The following is a 16788-nucleotide window of genomic DNA, read 5'->3' on the forward strand; positions in this document are numbered from 1 at the left end:
TAAATGAAGCTCAATCAAGAAGAATGTTATAACTCATCCCCTCGAATGGCTTCCTACCTCGAGCCCGTTACACTCTTCCCTTGCCCTATTCTATTCACCTTTTTTTTTATCAAAGAAACATGGACCAGATTAAGCTAACCCAGCCACTTAAAGCAAACCAATACATATCGCGATATAAATAAATACTTCACTCCATGTGTGGATATATGCAATCAACATCACTTGTTAACACGCATTTGACTCAACTAAGCAAGATTTAATCAACCAAAATGTAAAATATTAGTCCAAACGTTCGAAAAATAACATCTCTAACTTGAGAAGACAGAAATCGACTTAACAAACACTACAATCAAATATGACCAACAAGGAAAATCGAGCTTAAGAACATGAAAGTGGTCAGTTTTGGACTCGAGGAAAGAAAATTTGATAAACCCACACATTACGGAAAATATGACAACTAGTATCGCTATTTCAAAAAATCCTGAAAAATTATCTAAAATAGTAGATTCAGACACGAATCTGTACAAACAAAAATCATTGCAATCTGATGTCTGAGCGAGCCTAACGAGCCTCCCGAAGTTGTTGGTACGGGCTATACGGAGACCCGGGCTGTGCGATGGCCCAACTTCGGAGGTTCGGCTCTCTCTCTCTATATGTCTCCGAATACCACAATCTTGGAGTCTCTGGAAAGCCTACAATGTGGGCTATGTTTTAGAAACAAACGGTATGCCAAAACGTGAAGAAATCAATTCAAAAATGCCGGTCGAAGTTGACGTTTCATTATGATTTTTAGAATTTGAAATCGCGGTAACTTTCAAATCATATAACGAAATCCAATTCCGTAAAAAGCCACACCATTCAAATGATCAGAGGAGCCTAACCATATCAAATTTTCGAACTAATAACATTTACACATCAAGCTGCCATTAACTAGCGTTAACCAAGTTTTCTCCCATTTCCCTAATTCAATACTGCAACATCGAGCTAGAGTGAAGAAAAACCGGCTCAATCCACATCTAGATCAATGAATAGAAACGTCTAAGGTAAGGAGAATAAACTTACTTCAAGAACCCAAGCCTAACTTTCTTTTTCTCTTCGCTCTGTTCAATTCCTACCCACTCTAGTCTTCATTTAGGTAAGAAAAATAATGGAGCTCAAGCTCGATTCGGAAGCTCCCCAAAGCTATTCCTCTCTTCCCCTTCCTCTGCAGTTCGCTCAGCCCCTTTCTCTCTCTCTCCCCCCGTCTCGCTCTCTTTATCTCTCGTTTGCTCTGTTTCCTCTGTTTTTTTTTTCAGCTGAACAAAATAGAAAAGAAATAAAAAGAAGGAAGGGAAAGGCGATGGGAATGGGGTGCTTAGAAGGAATGAGGGCCACGTGAGCCCCTTTTGCACCCCTCTCTCTGATTTTTTTTCTTCTCCAGTGCGTGTTTATAATATATATATATATATTTATTTATTTATTTATTTATTTATTTATATAAAAAGCATATGTATGCATAGATATGCATGCTTCAATTTTTTTTTTGGGGATCTCACAGGGGTCGACTCGAGATCTAGGTCGCACGGTGAGATTGCCTTCGTCTGGGTGCTGTCGATCGAATGGCGGAAGGATTAAGGTGGAGCCTTCGTCTGAGCGGATAGTCGAAGTCGTCTTCGACTTAGGTGGAGGCTGGATTTGGAAGGAGTCAACTCAAGGATCCGAATTCCAAAAGAAATCGGGTGGAAGCAGGAAGGAAATCAGATGAATCTTATCTGGAAGCAGGAACACCGAAGAAGCGAAATTGTGATTTTGCGAAGACTGACTCCACCTCCGATCTCTTACTGAAATAGCGGAACTAGAGTGGAATGGAGGGAGGAAACAGGAAATTTCGAAATTAGGGATAGACTAGTGTAAGGATAATTTAGTAAATTCAGTTAGATAAACAGGTTACACGATTAAATAATACGATCGAACACGTCTAAATAAACAGATTTAATCGTGTATAATCAGTTTATACGGGTTCCACCCGTTTAGACCGAATATCAAAAAATCCTAACCCAAAACGGTTTAACTCTGTGTCGCTTCGTGTCATGTCAAACATTGCCGGCCCTAACCGAAGGGCTCACCAGGCATGCCATAATAACTAAATCATGAATAAAATTTAAAAATTTAATCTATACAATAGTACATATGATACCGTGGATTTTATCACTCATATATTATAATAGATAGGTGTAAACTGTTATAGCAAATGTCTAGTGTCATATGTAACATGATTAATATATGATTATCATTTATTCACATTTTAAAAAATCTAATTATCTTTTTCATGGTTATATAAAATAGTTTTAATTAGGATTAATAATTTCTCTTATTTAACAAAAATTAATTTTTATACTTAGCCTATATTCAACCAATAATCGATGCCCATTATTCTACGAAAGTACATAGTCAATATGTTTTATTTCATTAAGTTTCTTTAAATAAATATGTAATATATATTAGATAAGAACCTCTAAAAGTTTAAAACTTAAATGAATTATATTACCATTCTATTTTAAAATGTATAAAAGTATTAGAAATAATTACTTTTATATTTGTTTCTATTTTTGGGTAGATTAATCAACTCTTCTCATGCATATGATGGAGATTAATAAATTTAAAAAAAAAAGATTTAAGTATGATATTATTTACTTGCCAGAGAAAAGTTTTTTTTCTTATGATAATTTGGAGTGAAAGTCCCGGGAACCTTCCCTAATTCGTAAACCTCATACATGCAAATAAAAAAATGTATCTTTTCACTTGTGCAAAGCCTGTCGGAGCAAAGGCTGGAGCACCGAAGGGCCCACCAGGGATGCCATAATAACTAAATCATGAATAAAATTTAAAAATTTAATCTATACAATAGTACGTATGATACCGTGGATTTTATCGCTCGTATATTATAATAGATAGGTGTAAACTGTTATAGCAAATGTCTTGTGTCATATGTAACACGGTTAATATATGATTTTCGTTTATTCACATTTAAAAAAAATCTAATTATCTTTTTCATGGTTATATAAAAATTGTTTTAAATAGGATTAATAATGTCTCTTATTAAACAAAAATTAATTTTTTATGCTTAGCCTATATTCAACCAATAATCGATGCCCATTGTTCTACGAAAGTACATAGTCAATATGTTTTATTTCATTAAGTTTCTTTAAATAAATATGTAATATATATTAGATAAGGACCTAAAAGTTTAAAACTTAAATGAATTATATTACCATTCTATTTTAAAATGTATAAAAGTATTAGAAATAATTACTTTTATATTTGTTTCTATTTTTGGGTAGATTAATCAACTCTTCTCATGCATATTATGGAGATTAATAAATAAATAAAAATTTAAGTATGATATTATTTACTTGCCAGAGAAAAGTTTTTTTTCTTATGATAATTTGGAGGGAAAGTCCAGCTGAACCTTCCCTAATTCCTGAGCCTCAGACATGTAAATGCGATTCCGCTTTTCCTACCTAGCATTTTCCAAAAACCCCAAAACATCCCCCACGACTCACAAAACCAACCCCCCCCCCCCCCCCCCCCCCCCCCCCCCCCCCCCCCCCCCCCCCCCCCCCCCCCAATAAAAGGCCCTCACGACTCTCTCGCACTGCTCTGTATCTCAGAACTCTTTTTCTTCTTCTTCATCAACTTCTTCAATTCTTCACAGTTCACGCTATTGGAGGCGATCGATAATTAAGAGCAATGACGAAGGGGGATGACTATGAGATGATTAAAACTGCAAATGAGAAGCGCCCCAAGCTGGATGCGAGGCTTCCGCCGAAGAGGGGAGCTGTCAAAGTCAGGATCGTTAAGCTCCTGGCGGAGAAGCTCAAGCTTGTCTCTCTCTGTCAGTGCGTGTGTTCCCCTCCAGTGGCGGATCTCGGAGAGGCTGGCGGAGGTGCTTCCACCTCCAAGTCCACCTCTACAGTTTCCCCTATTTCCTGAGCAAGTAAGTATATATGACCCGATCGCTCCCCTTGATCCCTTTCATTGCATTAATCTGTGTAACGTTTTCTTTGTTTCATTTGTTGGGCTCTCTTCATCATCATCGCATGCACTCATCCTAGGTTTCCTCTTCTTGGCTATCTTCAGTGTCGGGAGAGATGCAGAGCAGAGCAGAGCAGAACAGAGCAGACCAGTCCTTGAGTGAAACAGAGGAAGGAAGGGAGGGAGGGAGGGAGAGGAATTGATCTTTCTATCAAATATCATTGTGGTTATTGACTGTTGTTATTTTTTGCTGTTGCTGTTTTTTGTTGTTATAAGCTGATGTTCTTAATAATAATATTGCCGTGTGCGCTCATTAATATTGTTAAGCCCTTCTTAATTCATGAGAAGAAGAGGGGCTTTGACTCACGTGGGCAAAGACAATATATTTACGGTGGTCTCATGTCACGATCATACAGCAACACTTGGTGGGCATGGACTACGTGACTTTTATGACTTTTATGGAATCAATAGGTTCGACGGCCTCATTTGAGTTCGAAGCGGATCAATCCCTATATCCGGGTCGTGTGAATGGTATTTGGAAAATGAGAAACGTGTGAAGTTTGTATTTGATCTACGGGTAGTTGATCTTATAGCTAATATAATTTTGGTCTCAATATACTGGGGAATTTCTTATCAATTTTTCAAATAAACCTTAGAAAAAAAAAAACATAAATTAACAAACTCAGCAACAAAATGGGATTCTCACTTGAGACCAAGGCCTCTGTGACATGCAAGACAAAAGCCTCGGGGACATGAAATCCTTCCTCAGGAAGAAACAGAGAAAGGCAACATTGGACATGGGAGAATATTTTTCTAAAAATAATGGAAGATATTCTGGACATTCAAAATTTGTCAGGCTCAGAATCTTCTAAGCTATCCACGTGTAGCAAATATAGTGGAGTAATTTTTTCAATAAAAAAATAAAGAGAAAAGAAATGTATTACTAAAAGTAGAATAGAAATGAATGAATGAATGGGTTATCGCCAGTGAACAAAGTCAACTTCTCAGAGACGTCGAAAGGGGGGGGGGGGGGGGGGGAGAGAGAGAGAGAGAGAGAGACAGCGAGAGCGAGAGAGTGTGGGGAAGATGAGACCGGAGATCCAACTGTGCATCGACTCAAGCTGATACACGTCCTACTGAGATCGGCAACAACGTCGTTCTTATCACCGGTCTGCTCTTGCTTCCTGAATGCCTCATCAGATCGAAGGACGAGAGAGAGAGGGGGGGCAGAGCAGAGATGGAACCTGAAGCATTAATTCAAGCTGATTAATACCCTTCTGAGATCGGCACAGCACCGTTCTTCTTCTCAATGGCGTCTAATCAAATTTCGTGAGTTCTATTAGTTTTGTGTTTTGTTTTCCCCCCTTTCTTCTAGGTTTCGTAGTAGGGACAGCATCAAAGAAATCTTCCAAATTAGAAATGTCATTTTGGCAAAAACAGATATTCTGATTACAGAAACTATGAAGGTAAGGAAGAAGTGCATCGATGATGGTGAGAAATTTCCCCAAAAAAAAAAATCATGTATCTTCTTGGGAAAATTAGAGATTTTGAGTCCATTATTATTATTATTTTTGGGGCAAACCAGATCTTTGGAGGCTACATAACCAGATCAGTCCATGGTTGCGGAACTCACTGACTCAGGGAAGAGGCGAGCGTCAATCTTAGCTTATCTGAGTTAGATTTCAGGTCCTAAATAGCTTTCTTTATCTTCTATTAAATAGAGTTTTGACTTTTCCATTTGCCTTGTTTTTTATTATTCGACTTATTCTTTACTTCTTAACTATTTGCTTTATATAATCTCTGAATGTTTATATCAATTGTTCTATTGCTGCAATTATCCTTAATGGTAGTCGATGAATTATGTGATTCAAAGTCATTGAATTTCACTAATATATAGCTTTCCCTGGCATACATAGTCATTTTTCTTAAAATAATTTTGACAGGCATGGATTATCTTGCTAAGTCAAATGTCATCCGTTCGTAGATATACTAAAATTGAATTTGACTTATCTCTAATATGTCCTATATACAGAGGATTAAATAAATTCTTTCCATAGCAGTGATTATATAATCTTCTTCAATTGGCTTATGTAATTATAGTAGTGAGTATATAATCTATCCTCTACAGTTGGCCTATATAATTATAGCTTAGTTAATTGTTAGTCCTTGCTAGAGTGCTCATACCAGTGAATTATATAATTTTTGTTAATACTTATATATGTTGCTTTATTCGTGGTTGTTATATCCTTAACCGTAATCAATCGATTACATGTTTCAAATAACAAAATTACACTAATTTCCAGTATTTCCATTCCAATATAATACTAAATTATTGATATACTTTGAGGCTTTTTTGACGGGTTGCTTTTCATTAGGAAAAGCTTTTATGATTGACTCCGATAGTATAAGTTTATAAAGTACAACTGTAACCTACTCCCTTTATCATATTACCATGTCTTTACAATTTATAACATGGAAAGATTTATAGCAATCACTTAAATAATTTATGTGATTTATGATTCAATTAATTGGTATAAACATTATATGTAAAATTTAAATTGCGTTGTTTGCATTTTCTAGTCCTACCTAACAGGTCTTACTTTTAACCTTTTAATAATTGAATTGACTGTGAATCCTTCCTAAAAACATAATGTCAATCTCGATGACTCAATTCAGTTTTGAACGGATTTATTGGTCAGTCTGGAAAAAAGAAACTGTCAAATCTATCTACTGATTAGATAGAAAAAGAAATAAGCGTATGTGGTGCGCTAATTTCACCAATTCGTACCTTTTCTGTACCTTTATGATATTTAAATTGGTTTCTTTTATATTTCTTTTTTTCTCCATTCCCTTACTCCTCATTATTCCCCCATGTGACAGGAGAAACGACATTCTATTCCCCCGTGTGCATGGCGTGTGGGGAACGTGTCCCATTTCAAATTATAAAATTAATTTCATTCCTTTTCATTTCATTGAGGTTTACCAAACGTAATCTTAGTGGACTAACTTGACTCGAACTTGAATTATTAGTTCGGACCCATTGAACGTTTTGGATACCAAATGGTGTACCAAGAAAAAAAAGTAATTTGTTACATACAATGAATAGCTAATAGATCGACAATCGGTGCGTACCCATACATCGGACGGTCTTCATACAAGTAGAATTAATTAGTACTTGAGAATCAAAGAATCTTTACATGTTACTAAATCATGACACAAGTAAAACATTTCTTTAATAATTAAAAAAGCAAAACATGGCATGTCGATACAACTTAGAGGCCAGAACCAATGAAATAAATGCTTGTACATGCGTGTATATAAGTAATACGTACTCTACTCATAAGATCGATTTGTGAGAGTCGAAAAAGAGCAATAAAATCCAACCAAGATATGTAAGCAAATGATATTCCTAGCAACTATTAAAGTGAATCTGTTATGGTACCATAAATATAGAAATAAATATATATACACATCGAATTAAATTCAATGTGTAGGTTTTCCAATCGAGACCCGTTTCCAAAAGTTTTGCTACTCTTCAACTTATAACCTGCAATTCCAATTTCCCTAATTTCCTTAAATTTTCTGATCTCTGCACTTATGGCTAACTTTCTATTATTATCTCAACATCTGTCTTTATTTATTATTTATATCGCGTGCTATCGAGCTCGTGATATATTCTTTCGCTCTCTCCAATGGTTTCTTATTGGCTGTCTTTGCTTTTTAATGGTTGCGGCGGTTTCCGGACTCGACGCGAATTGGTATGATGCTCATGTGACGTTCTATGGGGACAGGTAGGCCGGAGAAACCATAAGTCAAAGACATGCCCCGCACATACTCTCAGCAATCACAAGCTAGCAAGATATAAAGCATAAGCTATCAGTTTCAGTATATTATCCTCACTTCTTCGTTAATTATCCTTTTATATATATTTATAGATATACAAATATATATTTTGTGTGTGTGTGTATAAACTGAATAGATTCTAATGCACCTGCAGATTGCCTGCATTCAAACAGTAACGTTATAATTACAGATGTATGTGGGGTCTTAAGCATATGAAAAGAATTACATTTACACAATAGGAAAAAGAAATATTTTATTTTCTGCTTTTGCTTTCTCAGAATTAAACAAATGGAAAATAGTAGTAAAGCATCTTCAATTATATACTCGAGAAAAACTTTGCATTTTCCGATAGAAGAAAAAAATATAATTTTGCTTTTGATTTATGTTTATGGTGCAAAAAGATTTGCTTTTTGCTTACAAGAATTAAAAATTAGAAATGAGAATTCACCCGGAAAAAAAAATGGAAATGGAGAAAAGAGACCCGTCGGATTGATTTTTGAATGATTTTCTAACATTATACTTTTTGTGAACGTAATGTCCCATATTAATTCTGTGGCTACGGAGACCTATTCAGGCAAGGGTACGGCTTGGAAACGACAGCCCTAAGCACCGCCCTCTTCAACGAAGGCCTCACTTGCGGGGCTTGCTTCGAGATCGTGTGCGTGAACGACCCTCAATGGTGCATCAACAGGTCATCAATTATCGTGACTGCGACCAATTTCTTCCCTCAGAACTACACAGAGCCCAATTTTGACCACTGGTGCAACCCTCCGCAGAAGCACTTTGATCTCTCCATGCCCATGTTCACAAAGCTCGCATACTATAGGGCCGGGATCATCCCAGTCAAGTACCGGCGAACCCCATGCAAGAAGCAGGGAGGGGTCAAGTTCGAGATCAAGGGGAATTCATACTGGACGCTTGTATTGATTTACAACGTTGGCAGGGCTGGGGATGTTACGGACGTCAAGATGAAGGGTTCGAACACGGGGTGGATCCAAATGTCACGAAACTGGGGCCAGAATTGGGAGATGGGGACCGTCCTCACGGTTCAAAGCCTATCGTTCCAGTTGGCCACGAGCGACGGGAATTTTATTGAATTCAATGACATCGCCCCATCGAACTGCCAATTCGATCAGACTTATGATGGATGGAAGAACTTCTAAGTTAATTAGTTCATTGATAGTTGTTCTTCTTATGGTGATGTGGTGAGTAATTTTGTTCAACACCATTAATTATGGTTTTAGATTGTGTGTTATGGGCGTAGGGATGTGCCCAATTTTTGTAGATCTTGGATAAAAAGAAAAAATTACTTTCTGGGATATAGTAATCTTATCCAATTTAATTTTACTAGATCATGCCTCTGCTAAAAAATAACTCTTTTTTGTGTAATTTTTTTTTCATTTTTACTATTTCTGCGCTTTATTGCATGCTTGAATATACTTCAAAGGTAATGGCTCGAAAGCGTTGATTAGGAAGATCACTTTCTCCTTTTTGCTATTTTTTGTTATTTTTAGATATTATATTATATTTCAAGAATAGGAAAATATACTTCTAGGTAAAAGGAAAAAATAAAAATAAATTTATGATAAGTACTAACAATAACATTTAATAAGAAGTTTCTTTTTCAGGTTTTGCATTCTAGTCTCCGAAATCTTAACGCGCTTTAACTAATTATGCAGTACGAGTTGGATCTGCTCATTAAGAGGTAAGATTTTTCAATGTAGATGTTTACCAACAAGTTGTTATCTATATCTACATATGTAAAGTTAAATATTAATAATTTAATAGAGGATGCTCAATTTGACACCGCTACTTTTGATGGAAAAATATTATTATGTAATATATAAAAGTTGAAATGAGATATGTAATAGCTGTATTTGATAACCCTCGACTCTAATAAATCGTCCTCAGTTGCCGAATCAATTTATTAGATAACTCTCAGCTGAAAGATGTCTTCTCAATTACTCGAATCAATTAATTCCTCGACTGAAGTTCTTGCATCTTGACGAAGGTTCACCCATATGCCATATATTTCTCTCTTACAGATGGAGGTTCTTGCATATGCCCATATATTTCTCTCTTACCGATGGAGGTTGGTGCATTTGGCCTTACACATTAAATATATTCTAAATATCAATTATATGATATATATATATATACATATCCGCCACATAACTCAAATTGTAAAACTCTCAACTCATTATTGTATGATCTTTCAAGTGAAGAACATAATAAATTCAGAAAAAAGAAAAAAGATGCATGTGTCTATTAATTTAAGTTAATGAATTTGTCAAATTTTGTATGCATCGATCCAACAAATTCTATATAGTCATCTACATTATTTGTACTTAGGGATATAATTAGTGATACTTTTAAAAAATTAAAAATTCTCTCAATAATTTAAAATTTTTCTCAAAATATGATATTATTTCCTAAATTGAATTTATTACACGTCCTATAAATGGGACATGAGAAATTTATTTTTTACACTGTTGTCTTTCTATTCTTATTTCTCCTTCCACATTACCTTGACCTATTTCTCTCATGGTTGTTATGCTCCTACATAATTTTAAATATCAATTATATAATAACTATTTCTATTATAACTTTTTATACATAGCGTGTGTGTATATATACTAAAATTTCAACATAACTTCTTTTGAAATGTTCATTTGCAATAAAAATCTCATATAAATCAAATAGTTCTCACTATTGTTGTAATATTGTTCTTGATTTTATTTTTTTCAGTAAATTGTTCTTCCCAGTTTTATTGATAACTTTTCCTTTCATAACAAAACAAATGTTTGTGTGTGTATATATATATATGTGTGTGTATTACAATACCATTTATAGAAGATTCAATCTGTTGCAGTTAAATCTCTCTTTCCTATATTACCTAGACTTATAATCTTTTCCAACACATGAAAATTATAAAAATATTGTGCAATACGCAGGAATTTCACTTTGATAATTCTCAGTTCAATTTTTTGTTGATCCTTTTGATTAGTTTATGCTTAGTAAAATTGTAATATTTTTAGGTTATTAAAAAATCATAAATAAGCATTAAATGTCTTTAAATAAAAGTTTTTTTAATATACAGATGTAATAAAATTCTCTAAAAGTAATTTAAAATTATATAAATTAAATAATTTTTCAAATCCGCGCAATGCACTAGCATGTATCTAGCTGGAATAAAAGGGAATAGATTTTCATCTAAAGTCAAATTTTAGGTTTTTTTTTATGGAATATTATCCCCTTCTAATTTCTATTATAAATAAAATTTCGGGCAAAATACTTTTTTCTTTTTTTGCTAGGTTGAAGTTTCACTGCGAATGGACAACATTACGGATGATTGGCATTAGCAACATATACACCATAAAATAACCAAAAGTTTTAAATAGGAGAAGATCGATGAATCATTGCATGAAGAGATAAGTATTCGTATTAACCTTGATATTTCAGAAAAGCAATTATAGAATAGAATTATATTTCAAGGAATAATTATGAAAAAGAAAATCCTAAAAATTTTCGATGAGAGAACACATTGCTTGTATTGACTATAATAGCATATATTCAACGAGAGGAAGGACACGAGTGGGCCTTAGAAAGCAAGTAGGGATTTAAGAGTGGGGCAATGCAGTGATAAGGAATGAATGAAACGCAGCTTAAGTTTGCAATCAAACAACGATGGCAGGACTTCACTGGAAATGGCACGATCCGATAATACTTATTTTCCGACTTAACCCATCCTATATATACTTATTATCCGTCTTAACCCATCCAACGTTCCCTCTGTAGACCTAAACTTGTAGAGAAAATCGGAGAAACTCGGCATGAAAGACTCGGACTCCTGAAGCAGAAACTGGCCGGAATTTGGAACCCATAACGCTGCTACTCGTATGCTCCTTCCACCTCCATACTTCCCTGGTGAGCACGCATGCTTATCCCTCAACTCCGGGAAACCAGAGAAGTAGGTGGAGGTCCAACTGCACCAATTCTCGTTATCGTAAGCTTTCCTCGGCGCAAACACGACCATGTACCTTCAAATGAACAGAACACTGTCCAATATCATCCTTGGCTGCCCCTTCTGAGAATAGGAGCCTGGATTCAAGATTCTCTATTAAGGACCAATCGACTTTATCTGTAACAACTGAAATTACTAACTCTTACGACAGGAAGGTTCATGCAAGTAGAAGTTCAGACCACTTCAAAGAAGCATATTCTGTTATCAGCAAACATCCGGAGGTACCACACTAAACTTGTCCAAACACATCCAAACATTTACCAGGTACACCACCAAAGAACTGGCAGCAAGCAAAGTTTCCATGAAAAGCAGATCAAATTTAACAAACACGCTTGCTCGTTTTATATTCTGCACATATTTCAGAATACCACGACAAGGACATACTTTAGAAAGACATCTCAGGACAACAGACGTGGATTTATTGATAAATTAGATACATGTACCATGTACAGACTCGACAAGAAACAGAAACTGAGGACACACATATGCGTATGTATACTGACCATCAGATCCTCATTTCAGTTCCACTATCTTGAAGCATTCGAATTTCAGCTCCTCACTTCCAATCGAGCATGTCCAACAGCCACAAGACCTCTTCCTTGGAGTTTGCAGCGTCGCAAAAGTCCAGCTCAATCCCAAAAACATCCATCACGCCTTCACTCCCATCATCTAAAAAGAACAGAGAGACCCAAGCTCGGGTATCGGAGATGAAGGGGTAAAGGGGGGAGAAATCAAGGTAGTCGAAGGCCAGAGCCCTGCAAGAGCTCCGGTCTACATAATCGAAAGGCGGCTTGTTCATTACGCAGGCAACCCTATTAGAATCCTTGCGACGGGCAAGTACTGAAACACTTGCACTTTGGGCAAAAGGAATCGTGAACCTTGGCTGGATAGGTAGAGTCATCCTGTACAGTGGCCCCTCTAGGTGAGACCTGAGCATGTAGCAGATCCCTGGAGGTGGGGCTTTTATTCCTGTCAGGAGAGCAGGGCCGGGGACGACTTCCGAGAAGATCAAACGATCGTCGGTCCATATATCAATGAAAAACTCCAGATCATCAAACGAAAGCCTCGGGGGAAGCAGCTTTCGTCGTTTCTGGCGCTTGTAGAAAGTTTGGTAGAGCTTATAATAGGTCAGAGTAGGATTCGGGCGTTTGCAGATCGAAGGCCATCTCCTTGCACAAAGGCACTTCCAGAAGTAATCATCTTTCGCGATGTCTCTCCATTGCTTACAGACTTCCATACACCGGGCAAGGTCCTTCACATCCAGCAAAGGGAAAACGGCCTTCAGAACTTCGTCGCTCGACATCATCCCAGCTTTAAAAGAAGCCCCTACAACCATCTAAACCGCTACATGGGCTAAAAAGAGGATCATCGTCTTTACCTACGAAAGGAAAAGATACCATTTCAATCCAAAGCAGCAATTGGACCACCAGAAGGCAAAAAGCTAAACTCATGATTATCTTTGCTCAGTTTCCCCAAATTAAATAGAATAACTTAAAAATCCAAATACAAGAATCACATTCTATCCATTCGATATTGAGCTCGTCAATTTTCCAGAAATTGTTCACAGGAACTTGTCTACTCTGCCAAACAGTAGAATGAAGATTGCAGATATTAATGCATCACACCCGAGGATGAATAATCACAGCTATGAATAAGAAATCGAACAAAACAAAACAGACAGCTGACGGGCGGCAATCGCTACGAACCCTTGAAAAATCGAAAGAAAAGGAGCAGCGGATCACGTTGATCCTTAAGCCCATAGACACAGATTCACTCAGAGGATCAGAATTAGGAATACAAAGCCGAAGAATTTATCAAATTCCACACAATTGCAAAGGAATGTGTAGATTACCCACTTTAGACGAAAAATTACACGCTATATAAACCGAGAAATGAAGAGGATTCGATGAACTAAGAACGCATCGAGGGTCGATCGGTCTTTAGAAGCGCAATCGACCGGAACAGGATGCGCCTTCAGTACTTACTGAGTAGGCAATCGGAAGCAATCTGGGTGGAAGTAATGGGAACAGAAGAAGCACGGACGTCGAGAATTATACGGCGATGATCGGGACCTGGAGGTGGGCAATCATTAGGTAGAAGCGATCGGAGATGAAGGAGAGCGGATCTGCGGCTATGGAGGTTGGAGAGCGGATGCTGCCATGGATGCTTGACAAGGAGGGGGAGATGAAGAAGATGGAGAAGATGACAAGTTGGGCCTTTGAGCTTCTTTTGGGCCGATTGTCTTTTGGATTGGGCTTTCACTTTGATAGGGCCTATGCGGCTCGAGCTTTCTTTGGAATAATTATGATTTACCCCCTATACTTTCTTGATTCAGATATCATCCCCCTAAACTACCGCAAACCCAAACATTCATCGATTTAGTTGGAGAACGACAACCTAGGCAGAGCAAACTTCGATCTTTGCGTGACCAGTTTTAGTCCGGTCATCAGGTAATGAGTCGAAGATACGTTATGTGTCTATATCTATGATGCTCTTTCGACACGAAGAATATACGAGATATGGTCTATAATTGACGTACTCTATGTGCAAAATGGCAATGTCATGTTTAATAATCTGATTTGGTCATGAATGTTTAAAATTTCAAACACTAAATTAAATACTGTAACTTCTTGCATCATATTCATCCATTAAAAGATTTGTAGCTTTGAGTTCCATGTGGAGGCCATTAAAAGATTCGTAACTTTGCATCACATTCATCCTTTTTCAATGAGATCACGGATATTCTCAGCTTATTAATTGAGATTATATCATTCAAAGTCGGTGACTTTACCATCGAATCGTTCCCAATGAGTTTCAAATAAAAAAAATCACTTAACTTTTGCATTAAGGGCAAACTTACTTTTTATTTCACTCATTTGACATTTTTAAAACGACGAGTACTCCGACTTTTTCACTCAGAAATTACAAAGACTAGTCTTCATAGTCCGCATCAGTCATTCTTTACATGATTGCAGAGTAATCACATGAACTTCAACTATACCCGATGACTCGGATTGAAACAGATCTGCAGACATCGGCCGGGAGGACTCGAGCCCTTGTCTATCCGTTCAACCACCGTACGAACTTCTCAAAATTGCCATGGGACACACCACCTTCCGTAACACTGTCCCTCAACCTCCTTTTGAGATCAATGGCTCTGCCCTTGTAGCCTCCCCCACCTTCCATCAGCTCCTCTACCTTCCCTGCTATCTCCTCCCTAGAAACAGCAGTACCACTTTCACTTCCTTTCAGGCCTAGTCCCACCTTCCATATATCACAAATGTAGCTTTGGTTAAGGAACTGGTCGGCGAAGTAAGGCCAGCAGAGGAAGGGGACACCGTTGACAAGGCCTTCGACGATGGAGTTCCACCCACAGTGGCTGATGAAGCAGCCCACAGCCGGGTGGCTTAGGACCCTCTGCTGTGGCGCCCACCACACCATCTTCCCCCTATCCCCGACTCTCTCCGCAAACCCTGCCGGGTGATACGAACTCATACTCGCACCTGAGAACAGATAACCTCATTATTGGTAAGTATGAAATTCTATGAATAGAATTAATAGAATGAGCTGTACAAGTTCGTATCGTATAGCAGGTAGCACTAGGCGTTTACCTGATGGTTCAGACCTGACCACCCACAAGAAAGGCCTGTTTGTGAGCTCAAGCCCCAGAGCCAGTTCCTTGGACTGCACCGGGTCCAACACTGTGAAGCTACCGAAAGCTACATAAACCACTGAGCCAGCTGGCTGTCTGTCGAGCCAGTCCAGGCAGCTCAAGTCTCTCTTCCAGAAGCTCCCTATGGAATCCTTACCATTCCAATTGCTTGCCAGAATTGGTCCAATGGACAGGATTTGAGAGGCCAGTTTGAACGCTCCGGTCTCAAGTTCATGGGACGAGTTGCAAACAATCAAGTCGGCTAGCTCCACGGATTTGGTGTTCCTAAGGATGAGCTGGAATACGTTCTTTCGCAAGGTCTTGTCTCTGATGCGGGCCCACACATAGGTTTCCGGGTTCATTGGTGGCATGTCAGGCGATAGCTCGAACGAACAATGCTTCCCTGTTGGAGTTCCTGAAAGAAATCACCCGAAATATTTCAGCAGTGAAAACCGAGATGTACACATTAATGAAAACAGATCTACAGCGAATCAAGCTACAATAAGCGGCGAAATTTTCTTACCATCGTCAGTAATAATTCCTTCTTCAATCATCCTCGGAGTGTTTAATGCCAGGACCAGCATCGCCGCTGCAGCAGGACAGAAGGCAGCGCAGCGCAGACCCTTCTCCCGCGCAATCTCCATGGCCCAGCCGAGGCTCTGGTCAGCCACAACACAGGCGATCCTGTCCTTTGGATGGATCTCACAGATGAGCTCCTTGACTTTCCCCGGCAGAACCGTCAGGACTGCTTCAGACAGCTTCCCCGGCTTCTTCCGATCATCCTCCTCCAGCCCATCAGAGACGGTCATAAAATTCATCCCACAGTCCTTTCTGGTGCCTTCTGCAGCTATTGAGTCCGACCTCATGATGCAGTCATGGTTGTGCTCCGTGTTCACAAACGTGATTCGGAACCTAAGCTCGGCCAGCTTCCGGGAGAGCTCCATGAGAGGGATGACATGGCCTTGCGCCGGGTACGGTATTACCAGGACATGAGGCGTATCCATTGTCCTCCTGCTGGCTCTTTCTTCAGCCCACTCAAACTGAAAGTGATGCTTCGGAGTTCTTGCTTGAAGTACAAACTCCAAAACCATTTAATCAAATGAATTTCCAAATAAAATTAAGATTTTCGCCTTAAACTATACAGAGGTCGGAGGGTGCTGACGATCATTGTCCATTGATGCAGTTCGCTGACAAAGGCGAGACGTTTGATCAACAGGTCTCGAGTATACGCAACATTAGTGTCATTTAGCACACG

At 38.1% G+C, this 16788-nt stretch overlaps 3 protein-coding genes and 1 long non-coding RNA gene across 6 annotated transcripts; 2 read left to right on the forward strand and 2 right to left on the reverse strand.

The window, feature by feature from the left end:
- Nucleotides 1–3604: 3604 nt before the first annotated feature.
- LOC116215127 lies at nt 3605–4412 on the forward strand. Its single transcript, XR_004158417.1, has 2 exons — nt 3605–3976; nt 4120–4412. It is a non-coding gene; the product is annotated as an uncharacterized LOC116215127 (long non-coding RNA).
- Nucleotides 4413–5027: 615 nt separating this feature from the next.
- LOC116215126 (expansin-A22-like) lies at nt 5028–9207 on the forward strand. Of its 3 annotated transcripts, XR_004158416.1 has the most exons (3): nt 5028–5343; nt 7806–7899; nt 8432–8557. XR_004158416.1 is itself a non-coding variant. In XM_031550718.1 (2 exons), exons 1-2 carry the CDS (start codon nt 5324–5326, stop codon nt 9018–9020), a joined length of 609 nt encoding a protein of 202 aa, XP_031406578.1. In that variant the 5' UTR covers nt 5028–5323; the 3' UTR covers nt 9021–9207. The 3 variants fall into 3 exon arrangements, 1 of the variants encoding a protein (XP_031406578.1); XM_031550718.1 differs by lacking the exon at nt 7806–7899 and having other exon boundaries at nt 8432–9207; XR_004158415.1 differs by lacking the exons at nt 7806–7899; nt 8432–8557 and adding an exon at nt 5600–5839 and having other exon boundaries at nt 5029–5343.
- Nucleotides 9208–12063: 2856 nt separating this feature from the next.
- On the reverse strand, nt 12064–14062 carry LOC116215081 (F-box protein At5g39250). The gene is made up of 2 exons (XM_031550650.1): nt 13867–14062; nt 12064–13259 (listed from the first exon to the last, which is right to left on the reverse strand). The coding sequence occupies exon 2, from the start codon at nt 13215–13217 to the stop codon at nt 12438–12440; it is 780 nt and encodes a 259-aa protein (XP_031406510.1). The 5' UTR covers nt 13218–13259; nt 13867–14062; the 3' UTR covers nt 12064–12437.
- A 656-nt stretch (nt 14063–14718) lies between these two features.
- LOC116213836 (UDP-glycosyltransferase 83A1-like) lies at nt 14719–16666 on the reverse strand. Its single transcript, XM_031548926.1, has 3 exons — nt 16057–16666; nt 15493–15948; nt 14719–15384 (listed from the first exon to the last, which is right to left on the reverse strand). The coding sequence occupies exons 1-3, from the start codon at nt 16622–16624 to the stop codon at nt 14942–14944; spliced, it is 1467 nt and encodes a 488-aa protein (XP_031404786.1). The 5' UTR covers nt 16625–16666; the 3' UTR covers nt 14719–14941.
- Between the last annotated feature and the right edge of the window lie 122 nt (nt 16667–16788).

The sequence above is a fragment of the Punica granatum genome, chromosome 7 (assembly GCF_007655135.1).
Source record: "Punica granatum isolate Tunisia-2019 chromosome 7, ASM765513v2, whole genome shotgun sequence".
NCBI classification, from domain to species: Eukaryota; Viridiplantae; Streptophyta; class Magnoliopsida; order Myrtales; family Lythraceae; genus Punica; species Punica granatum.